Source organism: Dryobates pubescens, chromosome 34 (genome assembly GCF_014839835.1).
Source record: "Dryobates pubescens isolate bDryPub1 chromosome 34, bDryPub1.pri, whole genome shotgun sequence".
NCBI classification, from domain to species: domain Eukaryota; kingdom Metazoa; phylum Chordata; class Aves; order Piciformes; family Picidae; genus Dryobates; species Dryobates pubescens.
Genome location: NC_071645.1, coordinates 314,276 through 331,609, shown reverse-complemented (window position 1 = coordinate 331,609; position 17,334 = coordinate 314,276). Strand labels below are relative to the sequence as shown.

The following is a 17,334-nucleotide window of genomic DNA, read 5'->3' as shown; positions in this document are numbered from 1 at the left end:
GTGGAGCTGGTGTCTGTGTCAGGGCTTCAGATTGTACACAGTACAGGGGTGGATGTGTCACCCTCTTGCATCCACTCCTGTTCCCCATGGTGGCTTTCATGGTGCGTTCTGGACTCCCCTTCCCCTGGGCATTGTGAGGCCTGAGCGCAGCAGCTCTCGTGGATCTGAGCGAAAGTGGTGACCACCCAGCAGCTTCCCTGCTTTGGGGCATCACAGAGATGGGGCGTCCAGCTGCCTCAAGGCAATAAAACCCCCAGCTCCCCTCCAGCATTCCACTGGGAATGCCACAGATCTTGGGGTCCCTCCTGCTGCAGGCGTTTCCTCCCCACTGCAGAGGCATCTTCCATGCTGCTGAGTGGGAGCAGGGATGCCCCCAGATAGCAGGCAGGGCAGAGGGCCGGTGGCATGGGGTCCGTGGGTGGTGTGTGAGCTGTCTCTCACTCTCCGCAGGGACGGACATGGCTGTGTTCTGCCTGTTGTGCGGGAAGCGGTTCCAGACACAGAGTGCCCTGCAGCAGCACATGGAGGTGCATGCCGGGGTGCGGAGCTACATCTGCAGCGAGTGCAACCGCACCTTCCCCAGCCACACTGCGCTCAAGAGGCACCTCCGCTCCCACACAGGTATGGCACTGACACGGCGCGGGGCTTGGGGCTGGTGTGGCTCGGGCAGGCTCCTGTCCCCCTTGTGAAAACAGAAAGGTGAAATTGCCCTAAAGCGTGGTGGTGCCCAGCACCGGGGTGCTGGCACAAAGGGAGGCTGCGTGTGATAAGTTGATCTGGTGCGAGGTGACGTGACCCGCGGGGACTGCGCGCCGTGCCCGCCTTCACGGCTTAGGGGCGGTAGATGCACATAATCAGCTGGTGCTCAGCCCTAATGGGATTAGGGCGACCTGCGCTACGTGTAACCGGTGCTGCAGCGCCGCAGCCCACCGGGGCAGGCTGGGCTCAAGAGCAGAGAGCGGCTCCGACAGCCTCACACCGTGTCCTCAGACCACCTGCACCGTGTCCTCAGCTCCTCTGCCAGCATCCCGGGTGGGACCAGAGGGTGGCAGGGAGAGAGGTTCTAGACACACAGTGAGCACCATCCCGGCTCTTGCCCACACCAGATGGAGGCTCCTGTGCCCTCCTCAGCTGCACTGTTGTTAGCAGCAGGGAGGGAAATGCGTGCTGAGGCAGGATGGCCTTCTCCTTTCCCCTGTGAAGCAGCACTCGTGCAGACAGCCTCAGAAGTGGGGAGTAAAGTGGCTGCTGGGGGAATGTGCAGATAGCACCCCAGGAGCGTGACTCCATCCCCACTGCCAGACCTACACATGTGCCTGGGCTCAGGGTCCCAATGTGGGAAACAGGCATGGCATGCTGCTGCTAAGCACGTTAATGCTGAGCCCCGTGGCTATTCATAGCTGGTAATCCGCTGACCTGGGCTGCGGGTCGGGCCGTGCGTGTCCCACCCCAACCCTGCCGCGTTAGCAGCTCCTGGCTGTGGAGAAGCACCAGGATCATCGGTGCCTCAGGTCGTTTAATCATGCTGCGTGGTTCCATCCGGCGTGGAGCGGTCCATCCGACTGGAGCGGTCCAGGGACCCAGGCTCCCATGAGCATAGCTTCTGAAAACTGAGAAAGCGTGGAAATGCTGTCAGCCTCCTCACTGTCTGACTGAAGGATCCCAATCCAAGGCAGCGATTTGGAATTGGGCACAGGGAGGTGACACGCAGCTGCCACCAGCCTTTGGAGAGGGTCCTGGAGCGTCCTCCCCATCCTCCCCTGGTGCCCAGGCAGCAGCTGTGGGAGGGGGCGAGGGGCCAGGAGGCTCTGCTGTGGCACACGAGGAGAGAGTAAAATATCATTTTGAGGAGGAAGCGAAAGCGCAGGCATGTGAGTATATAACGAGAAGGACAATTTATGCCCAGGCACGAGTGCAGTTTGACACGAGGATAATGAAAAAACGTAGGTCATTGTGGATGACTTAAGCCTTCACAGCTGAAGAAAATGTATGAAATGCAGGGAACATTACACGCTTGGCAGCTCTGCACATCTGCAGCAGGACAAGTGAAATACAGTTCGCCATTCTTTACCATAAACTGTGCTTGTAGGATATGCGGCACAGAGAAATTGTAATTACAGTGACAAGACAAATCAGTAATATTTAAATATTCATGAAGAAAGTCTCGGACGATCAATCTATCTTTATTGTCCTTGCCTTCGCGGCTGTAATAAATAAGTAGCTGGAGCCCTCACCTTTCCTTCAAATCATTCTGCCTTTGGTGCCAGACCAGAGTTCATTTATCAGCTGCCCGGTGTGGAGCGCGGGAGAGGCCTGGGCCAGGCCCATGCCAGTGATGCCAGGTCAAAAGCCAGGACGTTGGTGGCAGGAAGGTAGCGGTGCCCACTGTTGGCTTTACCCCACAGCAGACCCAAGCGTCCCCTCTGCACAGGGATGTGGACACCAGTGTGGGATGTTCCATCCCCAGGGCAGGTGCCGGGCTAAGTCCATGCTGGAGAGCTTGTTCTGGCCGGGTGCGGTGGCTCTGACACACAGTGTCTGCCTGCAGGTGACCACCCGTACGAGTGCGAGTTCTGTGGCAGCTGCTTCCGCGACGAGAGCACGCTGAAGGGCCACAAGCGCATCCACACTGGCGAGAAGCCCTACGAGTGCAACGGCTGCGGCAAGAAGTTCAGCCTCAAGCACCAGCTGGAGACCCACTATCGGGTCCACACAGGTAGGTGCTGCTGTGGGGGGTCTCCGGTGAGGCCAGCACTGCCAGGCTTGTTCCCCAGTGGAGATGCCGGCAGCACAGAGCAGCGGATAACCAATCGTCGGCTGCACCGCACACAGCCAGCATGATCAGGGGATCAATAGCCGGATCGGTTTTGCCGTTCATTACTCGGCTATCGGCTGTGCCTGCCGCGGCACTGTCAATGCCGGGCAGTTAATTACCGACCGGCCCCTGCTGACAGCCCCGTGTCCCCCCCACTGACGGCCCCATGTCCCCATCTCCCACAGGCGAGAAGCCCTTTGAGTGCAAGCTGTGCCACCAGCGCTCCCGGGACTACTCAGCCATGATCAAACACCTCCGGACCCACAACGGTGCTTCCCCCTACCAGTGCACCATCTGCCTGGAGTACTGCCCCAGCCTCTCCGCCATGCAGAAGCACATGAAGGGCCACAAGCCGGAGGAGATCCCAACCGACTGGCGGATAGAGAAGACCTACCTCTACCTCTGCTATGTCTGAGGGAGGTGGCGCAGGGGCGGTGGGGCCGAGTGGCGGAGGAGGACTGGGCAAAAAAACAACCACCAAACCGCAGCGTCCACGGCCTTGTTTCTTTTTGGTTCTTGTTCATTGCTTCTCGCCCAAAGGATCCTGCGGCTTGCGCTGGAATGGGGGGATGCACCAGCCCCCGCCGCCTCTGCATGCCCTCCCCGGCCGCCCTTGCTGTGGGGGGCTCTCTCCCCTTGCTCCCTGGCTGGCCTCTCCATCACTGCTGGCATTCGCCCCCAGCACTGCTGGGAAGACCACGTAGGAAAGACGAAAGTGTGCACCGGCATCACCAGTGCACTGGGAAGGCTTCTGGTGTTCTCTGTCACCACGCGGACCCCACTGTGGATGCCCTGCTGAGGACCCAAGCTCATACATGGGGCACAGCCCTGCATGGGGCTCAGCCCCTGTTACAGGAGGGTTCCTGCACCGTTGGGCTGGTGGGAGAATGCCAGCATACAGCGAGAGCATCCCCAGGGGGATCCTGACTGGAGGAGGGTGTTTGAGGCACAGAACCACCAGGTGAGAGCTGGGCAGTTGTGAGATGCACGCAGAACCTGCTGCCCTCCCCATGACCAAAGACCTCTCTGTGCATTTCCCCTGCCTTCCCCGGGAGATGCAGATGGTTTGGTGATGCGTGGTCGGTGCCAGTGTGGGTGCTGCCGGTGCATGGCATTGATCTGAACAGGGGCAGGATCTTCTTTCTGCTGATTCAAGATGCCAGGAAGGAGCTGAGTGTGGTTATTTTGCCCAGCCCTCGGCTGCAGGAGCCCAGCAGTGAGGGGTGCCCAGTGGCAGGCGGCTTCGCTCGCCGCTTCTTTTGCTTTTCGTTCGGTTTTTCTGAACTTTCTTTTGGAATATTTCCGCATTTAGCACATTTTACTTGAAATTACCTCGGTTTTTTTGTGACCTCATGAGCTTTTATTGATTTGGGGGGGACAGGGGGCGGCGTGGCCGGGAAGGTGCACGCCCAGTGCTGGTGGCGGAGGGGTGGTGCAGCGGCGTGGTGCTGTCCCTGCCGGCCTCCTGTTGTGCATTATCCTTACCAAAACTGGTATTTTTTGCCTGGCCCACGGGGCCGGGGGTGTCGGTTCTGAAGCTACCTCTTGTGTTTGTTTTTGTTGTGTTTCTCCTTGGCAGACGCAGGCTCTGCAGTTTCCATCCCATGCAGCGCCTGCAGCCGCTGCTTTTTTTTTTGTCATTTTGCTGTGTTTGGGTCAAAATTGGGGAAGAAGAGCCGGGGGAGTGGGACGGTGCCCAGCTGCGGGTTGGAGGGTGCCGACAGCCCCTCACGCGTTGGGATGCAGAGCACATCCCACCCCTCCCAGTGCTGAGCAGGGGTGCAGGAGCAGCATCCTCCCTGGCACGCCAGCCCAGCTGTGCCTGTGAGTCTGCCTCTGGGCGCAGCCACTGCTGCTGTACAATCCGGGATGTGACTGTGGAGAGCAGCTCGTTTCATTGTTGTGCCTAAGTGAAAAAAAAAGGAAAAAGAAAAAAAAAAGAAGAAAAAAGCTACTAAAAGTCCCCAGAACTCTCACACGGAAAGTTGCTGCGATTTCCGTCGTGTGCACGGTGGCTGCTGGCCGCGGGTGCCGCGGAGCGCACGGGCGAGCTCACGTGGCTTTATTTTTGCTTTAACCTGCCCCCCCGTTCCACCAGCCCCTTCCCTCCCTCCCTCCCTCCCCCAGTGCCCGTTGGGATCAGTGTGGGAGCGATGCCACCATGCTGTGCCATGCCTCGGTGCCCTGGGCGCAGGCCCCTGTATCTGTTTGCCATGGCGTGGCAGGCTGTGGCACGCCACGGCGCAGCCCCCAACGCCCCTCCATATATATAGAAGTATATATATGTGTACGCTAGCAGTGAGGACCAAGCGCCCCGCGGGGCCCTGGCCCCGGGTCCCCTCCCCTGGCTTGTCGTTGGTGTCGTGATGCCCACCTGCCCGTCCCGTTGCTCTGTGTCGCCGCTCGTGGTTCGGCTCCGTCGCTGTCCTCGTTCCGTCTACCTCAGCACCTCTGTGAGCCCGGGCGCAGAAGGTGCCCCCAAGTCCCCTTCGGTTTTCTCAGAGTATCTTATCAGTTCCTATTTTTTGTACGACCTTCTCCCCTCGCCTTTCGCTCCCCTGCGGTTCTGCTTGCGCGTCCTCTCTGTCCTCTAGCCACAGATGCCATTAGCTAAAAGTTTCCTGAAAAACAAAGAAAAAGAAGGAAAAAAAAAAATACAAAAAAAAAAAAAAGCCAACCCAGTTGTGGTGTCTCCTAGTTGCAGCTCTCCGCATCTGCCTTCGTCCTGTGTAGATTCAGATGCATTTCTTTGTAAGACTTCAGTGTTTCTGACAGAGGAATTAAAAAAAAAAGAGAAAAAAAAAAAAAATAGAAAAAGAAAAAAAAAGAGAAAAAGAAAAAAGAGAAAAAGGAAAAAAAAAAAAAGATAAAAAGGAAAAAAAAAAGAAGAATATAACTGCTGCAGGTTTTTTTCTCTCCATGTGTCACTAAGTGAAGTTTGTGCCTTCTATAGCAAAGAGAATATTTTTTACATCCTACTAACGGTAGATTTTTTTGTAGTGAACATTTTTTGTATTTTTATTTATAAGTCATAAGGAAGATAGCAATGTTCAGTTGTATACCTTGGATCTGCAGTTAGAAAACAAACAAAAAACAAACAATAAAGTTAATTCCGTTGTCTCGGCCTGCCGTCTGCTGTTCCTGTGCCTGGGAGGAGGAGGAGGAGGAAGGATGCATCCCACTGGCTCAGGGTGATCCACAAGAGTCCCGTGGTGGTGAGTGGGGGTTACTCAGCTCCCCGGGGCCGTGTTGGGGGGAGGTCTCTCCCGGGGGTCACTCCCTGAACCAGCCTTGATGGGTGGGAGACGCTGACACAGGCGTGGATGGGGAGCAGACCGCATCCCTGGTCCTGGGGCCCGCAGCCGCTGCCCGCCTGCGGCTCACCAGGGAGCGGAGCGGGTTTGCCTCAATGAAAGTGAAGTCGTTCATTTAAACCTGCCGGCAGCGGCGGCCGGCCCCCCGCCGCGTTAATTATCCCGTGGTTCCCGACTGATTGCTGTACACTAAGCTTAAGTCCTCCTTTATTTATTTACTGACTACATTAACAGCGGCGCCTGCACCGCTTTTGTACTGCGGCAAACTGTACGGCAGGGCCAGGCGGGCACTACCAGCAGCATGGGGCTCTGCCTGTGCCCAGTGGGCATTGCATGGGCCCCTTGGGTGCCGCTTGCCACCCGCCCTGGCACTGTGATGTGGTAACATTAACTCCATCATGGCTGCAGTCACAGGGGGCAGAACATCACTTTTTCTTTTCAAGGGTTGGAGGGCATGTGCTGGGCTGCTCTGTTGTGCCAGCAACAAGGCCAGGCTCACCACCTGCTCTGGAGCTTCCTACTGATTTTGGGAGCCTTCAAGCCCACCCTGAGGTCCTGGGCATGGTCCCTGTCTCCCGTCTCAGCACAGCTCTTCAAGGAGGCTTTGGGCAAGAGGAGAGAACTTTAGTCCTGGTTGAGGCAAGCAGAAGTGGTCCTGGTGGAACCTCTGGAAACTGCCAGCTGCAGCATCCCTGGGAGAAGGGAACTAGAACCCTAGGAGATGAGGGGTGGAAGCCCAGGAGATGGGGGGTGGAAGCCCAGGAGATGGGGGGTGGAAAGCCCTCTCCAGCGTTTGGCCCAGGACAAAGACGTTGTTATAATAACAGGGAAATTGTCACAGGCCAGGCCTTTGTCTGCACGCTCATGCAGCAGCTGGGAGCGATTATGCTGCAACAATGTTCTGTTCCATCAACATTATGTCCTCATTAAACCTTTATTAGGAGATTAGATTCAGATTTATTGATTTTTTAAATTTTTTTTTTAAGAGGAAAATCCAGGCGCCTCTTGGAGGGAGGCCTGGAACTTTTTCCCCATCTGCAGCACTTTCCAAAGCAGCAAGAGGGCAAAGGGAGAAGCTGGATCTTCCCTCTGGTATGGGCAGGCTCCTCTGACAGGCGGCAGGGACCACTGAGGGGTCAGGCCAGGTGTGGGGTGGCTTCCAAGCACTAGGGAGGACAAGGACTTAGTGGCCACCAGCGTGATCCGTGGGATGCAGCAGGCACAGGTGAGCATCAAGCAGAAGGTCCTCAAGTGGAGTCCAGAGGGATGGCAAGAGTGGCTCAGGGGTCCTGCCGTGTCCCCTTCTGGAGCGCCCAGGCTGGGCGGCACCGCGTGCCCAGGTCAATGTGCCCATTGGATTTGTCTGCTGGAGCGTTTGATGTTACACGGAGGGAGCTCATTCCAGAAGGTGTTAATTGCCCGCCGTGGTGATCGGCTCTGTAGCACCATTGATCTTGGCAGGATCAATCGGCTGATTTAGTGTCTCACCAACTCTTTAACTGGACACCTCATCAATAGGCAGCCACTTACAGACCATCAGCGCGTGAGCAGGGGCTGCGGCTGGCAGGAGCCCGCTCCACCCGGCCTCAGCACCCCGTCACTCAGCAGGCAGTTTTCCTGCAGGTGATGGCTCCAGGACAGCAAGCCAAGGCCCTGGGTTGAGGCCAGGGGTCCTGGTGGTGAATGTAGCAGGGCCAGGTGCTGTCAACCTACCTCCTCCCACCGGTCACAGCTCAGCCACATGCAAAGATGAGTCCTGACGTCATTGCTGGTGCTTCCAGGATGGTGCCCACGCTGGCTGCACAGGTATGTCACTGATGTGAGAGCAGGCTGCACCTCTGCAGGGTCTTGGGCCAGCATGGTGGGGCTGGGGACCACTTTGAAAGCACTGTTGGTGTTTCTGGTCACAATTCTCTGCCACTCCAGCTCTGAAATGGCGGTGGGTACCACACTAGCCAGCTCTGCTCCATGTGGTTTGGGCTCATCTCCCTGCTCTGGTTCTTTCCACTCCTCTAGGCCTCACACCTCTGCCCTGGCAGAGGGAGCAGGGGGACAGAGCAGAGCTGCGGCAGCAATCAGGGACCCTTCCAGCACTGTCTGGCCCCATATCCAGTCCCATTCACCCCTCTGTTTGATTGCCACTGGCTGGCACTGGTTCTCTCCTAGTTCACCACTAGGCAGGAATGTGTTGGGGATCTGCTGGGCAAGTATGCAAGGAACAAAGACGTGTATGGAGCCTGACAGGTGGGGAGAGTAATGGAGAAGGGTACATGGGCTGGTGGCCCCCCGGTGCTTCCTGCATGCAGCTTCTTCAGGACAGCCGGGGAGAAAGGTGCAGGAGCCTGGGGACAGTGGAGACCTTAGGGAGTAGGTACGGCAGACACTCCCCGGTACAGCGGGACCTCCTGTACAGCAGAGACCCCCGGTGCGGCGGGGACCCCCTAGGGCCGGGGCTGGTGCGGTGCCGCTGTCCGCGGTGCTGAAGCAGCGGCCGCGGTGGGACCGGTGCGGGGGAGCTCCGGGGTTAGGGCGGGAGGTACCATGGTGCCAGGCTTAGGCAGGGCCATAGGTGCTCGGTGCTTCCGTCAGCCCCTCGACTCGTGTCCGGGTGATGCTGAGGGAAGGCGGTGGGGGGACTAGGCTGGAGGGGGCAGCATATGGGGTCCTTCCTGGTCCTGTCCCCACCGGCGGGGGCCACTCAGGCATCCCGCCACACCGACCACAGGGTGCCCAGTGTGATGCTGTAGGCCAGGACTGCCACCAAGTATGCCCGGAAAAGCAGGACGTCCAGCACGTAGCCCACTTGGAGCCACTCGCGGGCAACATCACGGAACTCCTCACGCTTCTCCAGGAAGCGGCGGATGGCAGTGATCTCACGTAGGACCCCCAGCACCAGTGGGGAGCCCTCTGCCAGCCTGGCCCTTGTGTCCCCTGTTGCCTCACGCTCCCGAGGGTCCTCACAGCTGTAGGGGTTCAGCTTTGCTGCAGGGTCGAGAGAGGTAAAGGGAGAAAATCCATTTAGATGGGAGCCAGGATTTCTGCAGGTGACCTAAGCATGCAAAGGGGGACTGCAGAGATGTAGATGGATACTCAGGACCTACTCCCCTGTCCTTCTCTTGGGCCCCCTCTGTGCAGCCCTCACCTGTGCTGTCATTGTTCTCTGCCTGCCCAGAGATGTCCATGCTCTGCGTCCTGCTCTGGATGAATGCAGTCCTGTCCCGGATGCAGAGCAGGACAGTGGCTTGCTCCAGCAGCAGGTGCTTCACCCATGGGGGCACATGGGGCTGCAGGTCCTGTTTGTGCACCAGGCGCACTATCAGGATGGTCTCGGTCAGACTGATGACCAGCAGTGCCATGCACACCACGAAGTAGATGCCTGTGGAGATGCCATCTAGGTGAGTGGCCTGTAAAGGCTTACACTCAGGGTATGGTCCTGAGTGGGTCCCCCCTGCCCACATCTGTAGAGAGCAGAAGCTCCTGCTGCTCCAGGCCCAGGATTGCCATGGCAGCTGCTGGGCAGACAGCACCACTGTACCTATCAGCGGGGTGCCAACAGCAGTAGCTGGCAGCGTGTCAGATACGATGATGAGGAAAACTGAGTAGCCCAGCAGGAGAGTGATCTTGAAAGAGACCCTCTCACCACTGTTGGGAGGCAGATAGAAGCCCACGATGTCCATAACCATCAGGAAGATGCTGGGGAGCAGCAGGCTGACAGTGTAGAAAAGGGGGCGTCTCCGGATGACTACCTGTGGGACAGGGAGACAGGGAAGGCTTGGTGACGGTCCAGAATGAGGGCTTGAGCTGGTCCAGAATGAGGGCTTGAGCTGGTCCAGCTCTCCGCTAAGCAAGCCGAGGATGGTGGGATGCACTAAGGTGAGCTAGAGGAAGGGCTCAGCATTGCAAGTCTCCTGCCCACAGGCAGGACCACTGTGGTCTGGGGGACAAAGGGAAGGCCCCTCCCTAGTGCCCCATCCCTGAGAAACACGCTGGCTGAAGACCCTTACATAGAACTTCATCTCAGCATAGCTGTCACTGCTCTTGACGCTGAACTCCTGGAAGTGGCTGAGGACGTAGAGCAGCTCCCACTCGCCCTGGTTCATGAAGACGCTCCGGTCGAACTTGACCAGCTCCGGCTGCCGCCACAGCGAGAGGTTGATGTCACGGACTGTGGGAAGGAGAGGTGAGGACTAGGGGTGCAGCTGCTAGCACCTCTCCTGCGGGCTGGGTCCCTGCCCTGCCCGCTTGCATCCCCGATCCGCTGGGGCCACCTAGAGGGACGAGCAGCCTTCTGCACGGAGCGCAGCCCGGCGGAAGGGGTCCTGCCCGCTTCCCGCGACCTGCGGCCGCAGGGCGCCTAGCACTCACTGTGGTGCAGCCAGCTGGTGAAGGTGAGAGAGCAGTTCTGGACGTCGAAGGGGAAGTTGTAGATGTCCAGGCTGCAAGCGGTCATCACTTGGATGGGTTTGAGGTTCTGCACCTCCCCGTGGTGGTCAACATAGACATAGGGGACGTGGGGGGACTTCCCGACGTCCACGCTGTGGGGCATGAGGGACAGAGACATGGGCCGAGGAGCACCTTTGGTCGAGACTCCTCATGCTGAGCTGTGTTTGAGACTGAAAGTGCCCAGGAGCTGGGGGTTGCCCCCCCGGCTGTTTTCTTGGCAGTACCCCTGCAGACGTGCCTGCCTAGCATCGCCTCTGCCCCGCCCTGGCTCCTGTCCTCTTCCAGCCCAGGGAGCGCCTGTGTCCCTGCCCCGGGGCTCTCTGGAGCTGGGGGGAACACCTCGAGTGCCCCAGGCGCGGGAAGAACGCCGGGTGGCTTCGCGGGCAGGGCCGGCAGCGCTGCAGCTGCCCTCGCATTGTGCTGCCTTCACAAAGCCTCTCTGCAGCTCTCTGGATCCCACCCGGGCACAGCGCGGGTAATTACTGGCGGCCGTGGTTAGCCAGCGCTGGAAGCAGCCCAAGAGCTGAGCCATTCCCATCTGCAGCTCGCCCAGTGCGCAGCGGCTGCCAGCGCTGTGCCAGGCATACAAAGCACAGGGCGGCACGTGCCCACCGTGCGGGGGGTCCAGCCACGCTCCCTCCCCCCACCACTACCCTCCGGCCGCACTCACAACTCGTTGATGAGGATGTCAGGCACCCAGATGCTCTCCACCGGGAGGGAGAGCTGTGTCACGTTGTCAAAGTGCGCCGGGTCCCACCGAAGGAACTCATCTGTCCAGTGCTGGGGATGAGGGAGAAAGGGCTTGTAGGGCAGGTCCCTTCCAGCCCACCAGCACCCAAACCCCAGGCAAGCACCCTGCCAGGGAAACCATTCTTCTGCACCATCCATTGCAGGGAGGAAAGCCTCAGCCTCCAGACATTGCTCTCACAGGATGAAGCTCAGACCATGAAAGTCACACCTTGAGGTTCCTGCCCTACAGAGCTCTTGCCCTCCCCTGGGATGGGTCCCACCTTGCTGTACATCCCTCCTGCAGGAAAACCTGCATTTTCAGGGGCGTGGGGACCCATGGGAGGAGTGAGGCTTGACTTCAGGGTTTCCTCTGCTCACCTGTCTGTACCAGATATAGGTGGTCAGCACCTGGTTCTTCTCATCCTGCAGGAAGAAGCAGACAGGTGTCAGCAGAGGGGGCACTGGCACTCTGGAAGATGGGCACAGCGTCCCCAGACGATGCTGCCTACGAGGTACTGCTCCCCTTGCCATGGACACACAGAAGCTGCCTGTACTGAAGGCAGAAGACTCACCACGCTGAGAATGGCATAGACCATGAGGTCAATGGCCACATTGGTGGTCTTTCGCCAGTCCTGCACAGGCCGGGTGCCCTTCTGGTAGTGTGCCAGCAGGTAGTGGCTCAGCCGGTGCAGGGCAGGTTCAGCAGGCTCCGGCGTCAGGTCCCCCCTGCGGGTACCTGCCAGAAGAGGGAGGGAGGGAGGGATGCTCACAACAGGGCAGGGTGCACTGCAAACTCTGGGATGCTGCTGCCTGCCATCCCTTACTTGGGGCTTCCCACTGAAGTTAAACAGGATCATCCTGGCGGGAAACCAGCCAGAACTGTCACATAATGTATTGATAATCTTCTGCTGTGCAGGTGAACAGAGCTGTCATCTCGCTGGGACTCAGAGGGCAGTGCTGCCACCTTCCACCTCTGCTGGATGGATACAGGAATCCAGCAGTGGGAGGCCACATGAGTGTCACTGTCCCCAGGTAAGTTTCCCACCACTGCCTCCTTACAGGGGCTTTTAGAGAGGAACCAGGACACCAAAGTCATGTATTGGGCATCTTGGTATTTATTAAGTACCTTGGTGACTGTTTTCTGAGGAAACAAAGATCCCTCAGCTGGTGCCAGCAGCTTAAACTGCAGAGCAAACCGCCCACAGCACCCTATCCCTAGCTCTAACCCTTACCACAAAGCAGCTGGTGACACCACAGCAGAACCAGGGCAGCAGAGCCACACTCATGACTTTGCTCTGCAGCACGCCCAGACCTGGAGTCCAGTTCCTGGACTAATTGGAATAGATCTCCAGGACCTTGGGAAAAGCTGCTGGGAACAGCAACCTGTCGTTTAAGCTACAAACCCAACACCCAGCAGCCTCAGCCCCTCCAGTGCCGAGTGAGGAGGGTAATGCTAGGGAGCTGGCCAGGAGCACGACCCTCACCCAGGCAGGGGTGAGCCAGCAGAGGCGGCGAGGGGGGGTGTAAAGGCAGCAATTAGGGCAAGGGGAGGGAAACAGGAGCTGCTGTCACTGTGCTGGGGACAAGCTGGGGCCTTTCCTGCTGCAGCTGGTGGCAGCTGGCTCTGTCATGCTCCTCCTCACTCCTCCCCCCCCCCCTCACCCTCTCCTCCTCACACATGCAGTGCTCAGCTCCAGCTCGCCTGGTGCAACTCAGCACAGCCCTGGCACAAGGGGGTGGGTGAATCTACACAGAACTTCCTATCTCCTTACTCCTGGCATCACTAAGGTGAGAGCATCATTGCTCCTGCTCCTCTCCTGCCACCTCTGTTGGCCTAGTGACAGGAGGAGGTTTGGCAGTGGGGAACAATGCCCTAGTGAGGGTATCTAACTGGTTACAAAGCTGCTGAAAGCTGGTGTAAAATAGGGCAGTATTTTTCCTGCTTTCTCCAAGAAGGTTATATGAGAAATGACAATGCTGGCTGGTGGACATTCTGGCAGTCAGTGTTGTGCCATGCAGAGCTGAGATTACAAGGCACAGGCACAGCACCGCTCCCACAGGCTCTCATCCCCAAAACCCAGCCCCGTGCTCTGAGGGATGCAATACTCATATTAGCAAACCACCTTGGTCAGGCTGGGGATCAGGCAGCAGCTCCCAGACAGAGGGATGCAGGCAGGACATGACCCTGGTCCTCTCTGTCCTCAGGTCTGGGACCCTGCACACTTCCAGGGTCCTTTGAAACCCTGTATCGCTGAACCCACCGTGCAGAGCTGGGTTCCAATGCCACATTCCCTGGCCATGGGCACTCAGCCTGTGCTGCCCAGGCAGGCAGTACCTCAAGGCTCTTGTTCTGGAGCTTTCCCAGTTCCTGGCTTCTCCCAGGTGCATGGCTTCTCAATAGGTCTCTCTAAAGAGTAGCCTTTGCACACCATGCAGCAGTGCTTGGGGTTTGGGAAAGTGTGGCACCGTGCCTTTTGGCGCCAGGAGCACCATGCTGTGCCCCAGCTCTTCAGCCCTGCCCATGGGTCCCTCACTTACCTCGGCTCTGCAGCGTGGAGGCAAGAGGCAGCAGGGCCAGGAGCACCCCGAGAGCAATGGGTGTGGTGGGTGTCATGGCTGTGATGGCTGTTGTGCTGCTGCCACGCTGGCTCCCAGATGCTGTGTCCCTCCTGCCCACCTCCAGCTCTGTGCAGGAGTGAGCCTGAGCAGAGGGAAGCAGCTCTCCTGGCTCTTTCCCCCTGCCGTTGGGGTTTTGAGAACGCCCAATTAATGCTGTGCCCAGCCTCTCCTGCTGCATCAGGTTTCACACTGGGATGATGTGAGAGGAGCCCACCCAGCCACTCCCCACCCAGCCAGCTCCTCCAGGGCTCCCTGGTCCCTGCCTGGCTGCCTGGCTGTGGAGAAATGGTTTGGAGGTGCAAGCAGGAGCTGGGGGAAGAGGATGCTGCAGGTGCCAGGGCTGCACTAGGAAGTCCTCAACAGTTGGGAAGTTGAGGGGAAACCCTCTGAGATGAGGGGGTTTGACCTGGGAATTTACCGAGATGTGGCACTGGTACAGGGTGAGTTTCAATTAGTGGGGAAATGGGGAGCTCTGGAGGTCCTGGGCTTCTCTGTACAGCCTATGGCTGGGTGGATCTGTCCAGCTAAAGATGGACACGCTGATGGATGCAGGTTTCAGGCAGCACGTGCTGCCTGCTGGCCCTTTGCGCCCTGCTTGTAGGCAGCAAACCTGTCCCAAGCACCCCACAGCTTCTCCCCCCGCCACCCTGGCCCCCTCCCCGCCCCGGCGAGGGCGGCGTCGGTTTTGCAGCCACTGTCATGTGCAGGCTGACTGCAGCAAGCAACAGCATTTCTGACCAGCTTGAGGTTCCCCAGACACTCAACCCTCTGGGTGAACGAGACCACAAGCAAAGCTTGGTCTGGATGGTGGAGAGGAAAAGCCTGTTCAGCGCTTGGCGCCCTGCTCTGGCTGCATAATCTGTGCCAGATCATCCTGTCCTCGGGGCCAGAGTCCCTCTGCCTGCAGGGAGCCCTACCCTGGCCCCATTCTTGCACCCTGCTATACCGAGTGTCCGTCTGTCTGCGTTTCCATGTGCTGTAGGTGCCGGTGCCCCACGAAGCTGCCAGCTGCTGGCAGTGCTGGGGAAGTGGCGGGCAGAGCCCGGAGCCCGCGGCTGCAGCCGCAGCGAGCAAATCGCGTCAGATGGCAGCGCGGAGTCACTTAAACGAGATAAGAATTAGTGCGCGGCCCTGATGAACTCCCCCTCGGCTGCCAGCAGCAGTGTCAGGGAGAGAGCGAGAGCAGAGCCGGGGCTAATTTGATTTCTCGGCTCCGTTAGTGGCAGGCAAGTCACCTCCCGGGGAGCTCAGCAGCTCCGAGCTCTCTCCCCTTATTGAATCTGGGTAATGGAAATCACGGGCAGCGCCACCGCGGCGCTGGGGACCGTGCCCCGCTCTGCCCCCCTCTCCTCTTGCCCCCCGCACCATGACAGGCAGGATGCGACCGACGACTGCTGGAGCGGAGTGGCTGCCGCAGCATCATTAACTCTGAATTCTCTCCCTCGGGTTTTACATCTTCATCTTAAAGAGATTGTAATGTAGCTCCTATCAGCCCTCCTGTTATCGGATATCTAATTAGCCTGATCTATGACAGCCTCGCCTCACGCCGCGCAGGGGCTCTTGCGGGACGCTCTGTGGGACGCTGGCCATCAACTGGCAGTGCCCAGATCAGACCTGCTTTCTGAGATGGCATAATGGGATTTTACTGGCCCTCTGATCTGCTGCGTGCTAATTGCTTTTCTGGGAACCGCCTGGCATCTGAGGCTTCCCATAGCTCAGCCCCATGTCCAGCCCTGGATCTGCCTGCTGCTAGGATCTGCGCCAGGCTGGAGACTGGGGGCTTGTTTCTAGGGCAGCCACTCCAACAGCAGGTACCTCAGCCAGGCAAGCAGCAAACTTCAGCTGGTGCTTAGCCAGGAGCTGCAGCGACCTTGGGGGTCTCAGCGACCCAAGGGCACAGGCACAGGGGGCCTGTGATGTGACAGGATGAATCTCCACATCTCTCCATCTGCAATGGGGCAAGTGACATCCTGCATTCCTCATCACCTCCTTACCAGGAATGAAGCCAAGCCCCATGCATGCAGCATGATGCTCCATGTTCCCATGGCAGCATTACCTTTGGCAGCTCTCACCCCATGCCACAGGACTTACTGGGGCCTTTGTTTGAGCTCTCTGTGGGGTGGGGCACTGTGGGGGACACAGTGGGAATAGGGAGAGGGTCTCAGCTGCGGTGCCTGCCAGGATTCGCAGGCAGGGGAGGGAAGCAGCCCCGCTCAGGCTGCCAGGATTCGCCTTTCAGAGCGCGTTCAGAGCGTCAAAAGCAATAAAGCATCGCCCAGGAGCCCTGGCGGTGCGGCTGCTGCCGGCCCCGGCCCCATCACCGGCGCATGGCCGACCATTAGGGAGCGGCGTGCTCCCCAAATTGCATGTCTGCTGTGATTTAACTCTGTGAGACATGCAACAAACACCATGCAGGCAGGGCTGCCAGCGCTGCCATGGCCCTGCTTGCTGCAGACCCCCACACCGGAGCTGAGGAGTGCAGGACCCTGCTGTGAGCAGTGGTCCTTGGGGATGCTCAGGCTCATGGCATCCTCAAGGTGCTTCAAGGGTCCCCAGGACTAGGGGGGCACATGGGGGTCTCTCTTCTGGTACTTGCCTCATGCAGCTTCGTGGACAAAGCAGAGGCCAAAGCACCAGGAGTGGATGCTTGTGTTTCTCACCCCAAAACGGTGCATGCATGGGGGGCTGGTGGAGAGTTTGACTCATCTTCAGGCCCACATCCTGGGGACACTCAGGGCTCAGTGCCTTGGAGATGCCCTAGAGAGGAAAAGCTGCTTTACTCAAACCCTGGGGGAAGTGATGCTCTGCAGCCCAGCATCCTTGAAGCAGGCAGCATGGTTTGGGAAGCTCAGCAGCCCAGTGGCAGCAATCACAGCCTGTCTGGGAGCCCAGGAAGGAGAGGTCCTTCCACCTCAGCTGCTGCATTTACCCTCCTGCTTCACATACGCAAGCTGACAGCTGCTGGACGTGGCACTTGGTGCCATGGTTTAGTCATGAGGTCTGTGGTGACAAGTTGGACTTGATGATCTTTGAGGTCTCTTCCAACCTTGGTGATTCTGTGATTCCTTCATACTCAAAAGCAGCAGCCTTTCATTTTGGGTCTCTGGTGCTGGACCATGAGCCTGGGAGCCACACACTGCCCGACAGCTAAGGCTGGTGAGGTGGAGGAGGATGTTTGGGACCATTGGAGAGGCCAAAAATCACCACTGGCAAACACCAAGCCCATTCTCACCCCACCAGCAAATAAGCCCAACTCCTTTAAATCCCCCAGTGAAGCAGGGGAAGCACTTCCCTCTCAATCTTCCTCTCCATTAGACACCCTTCAGGTGTTAGCAATATTCTGCCACTGCTTCATTGTCCATTAAAGCTGGGCAATAATAAGCACATGAAGGTATTTGGGGACCATTGCTGTTA

At 58.3% G+C, this 17,334-nt stretch overlaps 2 protein-coding genes across 4 annotated transcripts in view; one reads left to right on the top strand and one right to left on the bottom strand.

Annotated features, from left to right (window-relative positions):
- The window catches only part of ZBTB16 (zinc finger and BTB domain containing 16), a 55,619-nt gene extending 51,931 nt beyond the window's left edge, over window positions 1-3,688 (top strand). For 2 of the 3 annotated variants that reach the window (XM_054176172.1, XM_009908302.2), the window contains 3 exons: window positions 451-621; window positions 2,549-2,716; window positions 3,001-3,688. In XM_054176172.1, the coding sequence (XP_054032147.1) occupies window positions 451-621; window positions 2,549-2,716; window positions 3,001-3,230 (569 nt within the window). In that variant the 3' untranslated portion in view covers window positions 3,231-3,688. The remainder of the gene's footprint in view (window positions 1-450; window positions 622-2,548; window positions 2,717-3,000) is intronic. The other variant, XM_054176173.1, reaches the window with a different exon arrangement.
- Window positions 3,689-8,794: 5,106 nt separating this feature from the next.
- Window positions 8,795-17,334, bottom strand: part of LOC104307280 (5-hydroxytryptamine receptor 3A) — a 9,636-nt gene continuing 1,096 nt past the window's right edge. The window contains exons 2-11 of the mRNA XM_054175995.1: window positions 14,838-14,975; window positions 13,840-13,986; window positions 11,874-12,037; window positions 11,680-11,724; window positions 11,243-11,352; window positions 10,495-10,664; window positions 10,134-10,294; window positions 9,665-9,875; window positions 9,272-9,505; window positions 8,795-9,111 (exon numbers count right to left, since the gene is read on the bottom strand). Coding sequence (XP_054031970.1) covers window positions 8,828-9,111; window positions 9,272-9,505; window positions 9,665-9,875; window positions 10,134-10,294; window positions 10,495-10,664; window positions 11,243-11,352; window positions 11,680-11,724; window positions 11,874-12,037; window positions 13,840-13,986; window positions 14,838-14,975 — 1,664 coding nt within the window. The 3' untranslated portion in view covers window positions 8,795-8,827. The remainder of the gene's footprint in view (window positions 9,112-9,271; window positions 9,506-9,664; window positions 9,876-10,133; window positions 10,295-10,494; window positions 10,665-11,242; window positions 11,353-11,679; window positions 11,725-11,873; window positions 12,038-13,839; window positions 13,987-14,837; window positions 14,976-17,334) is intronic.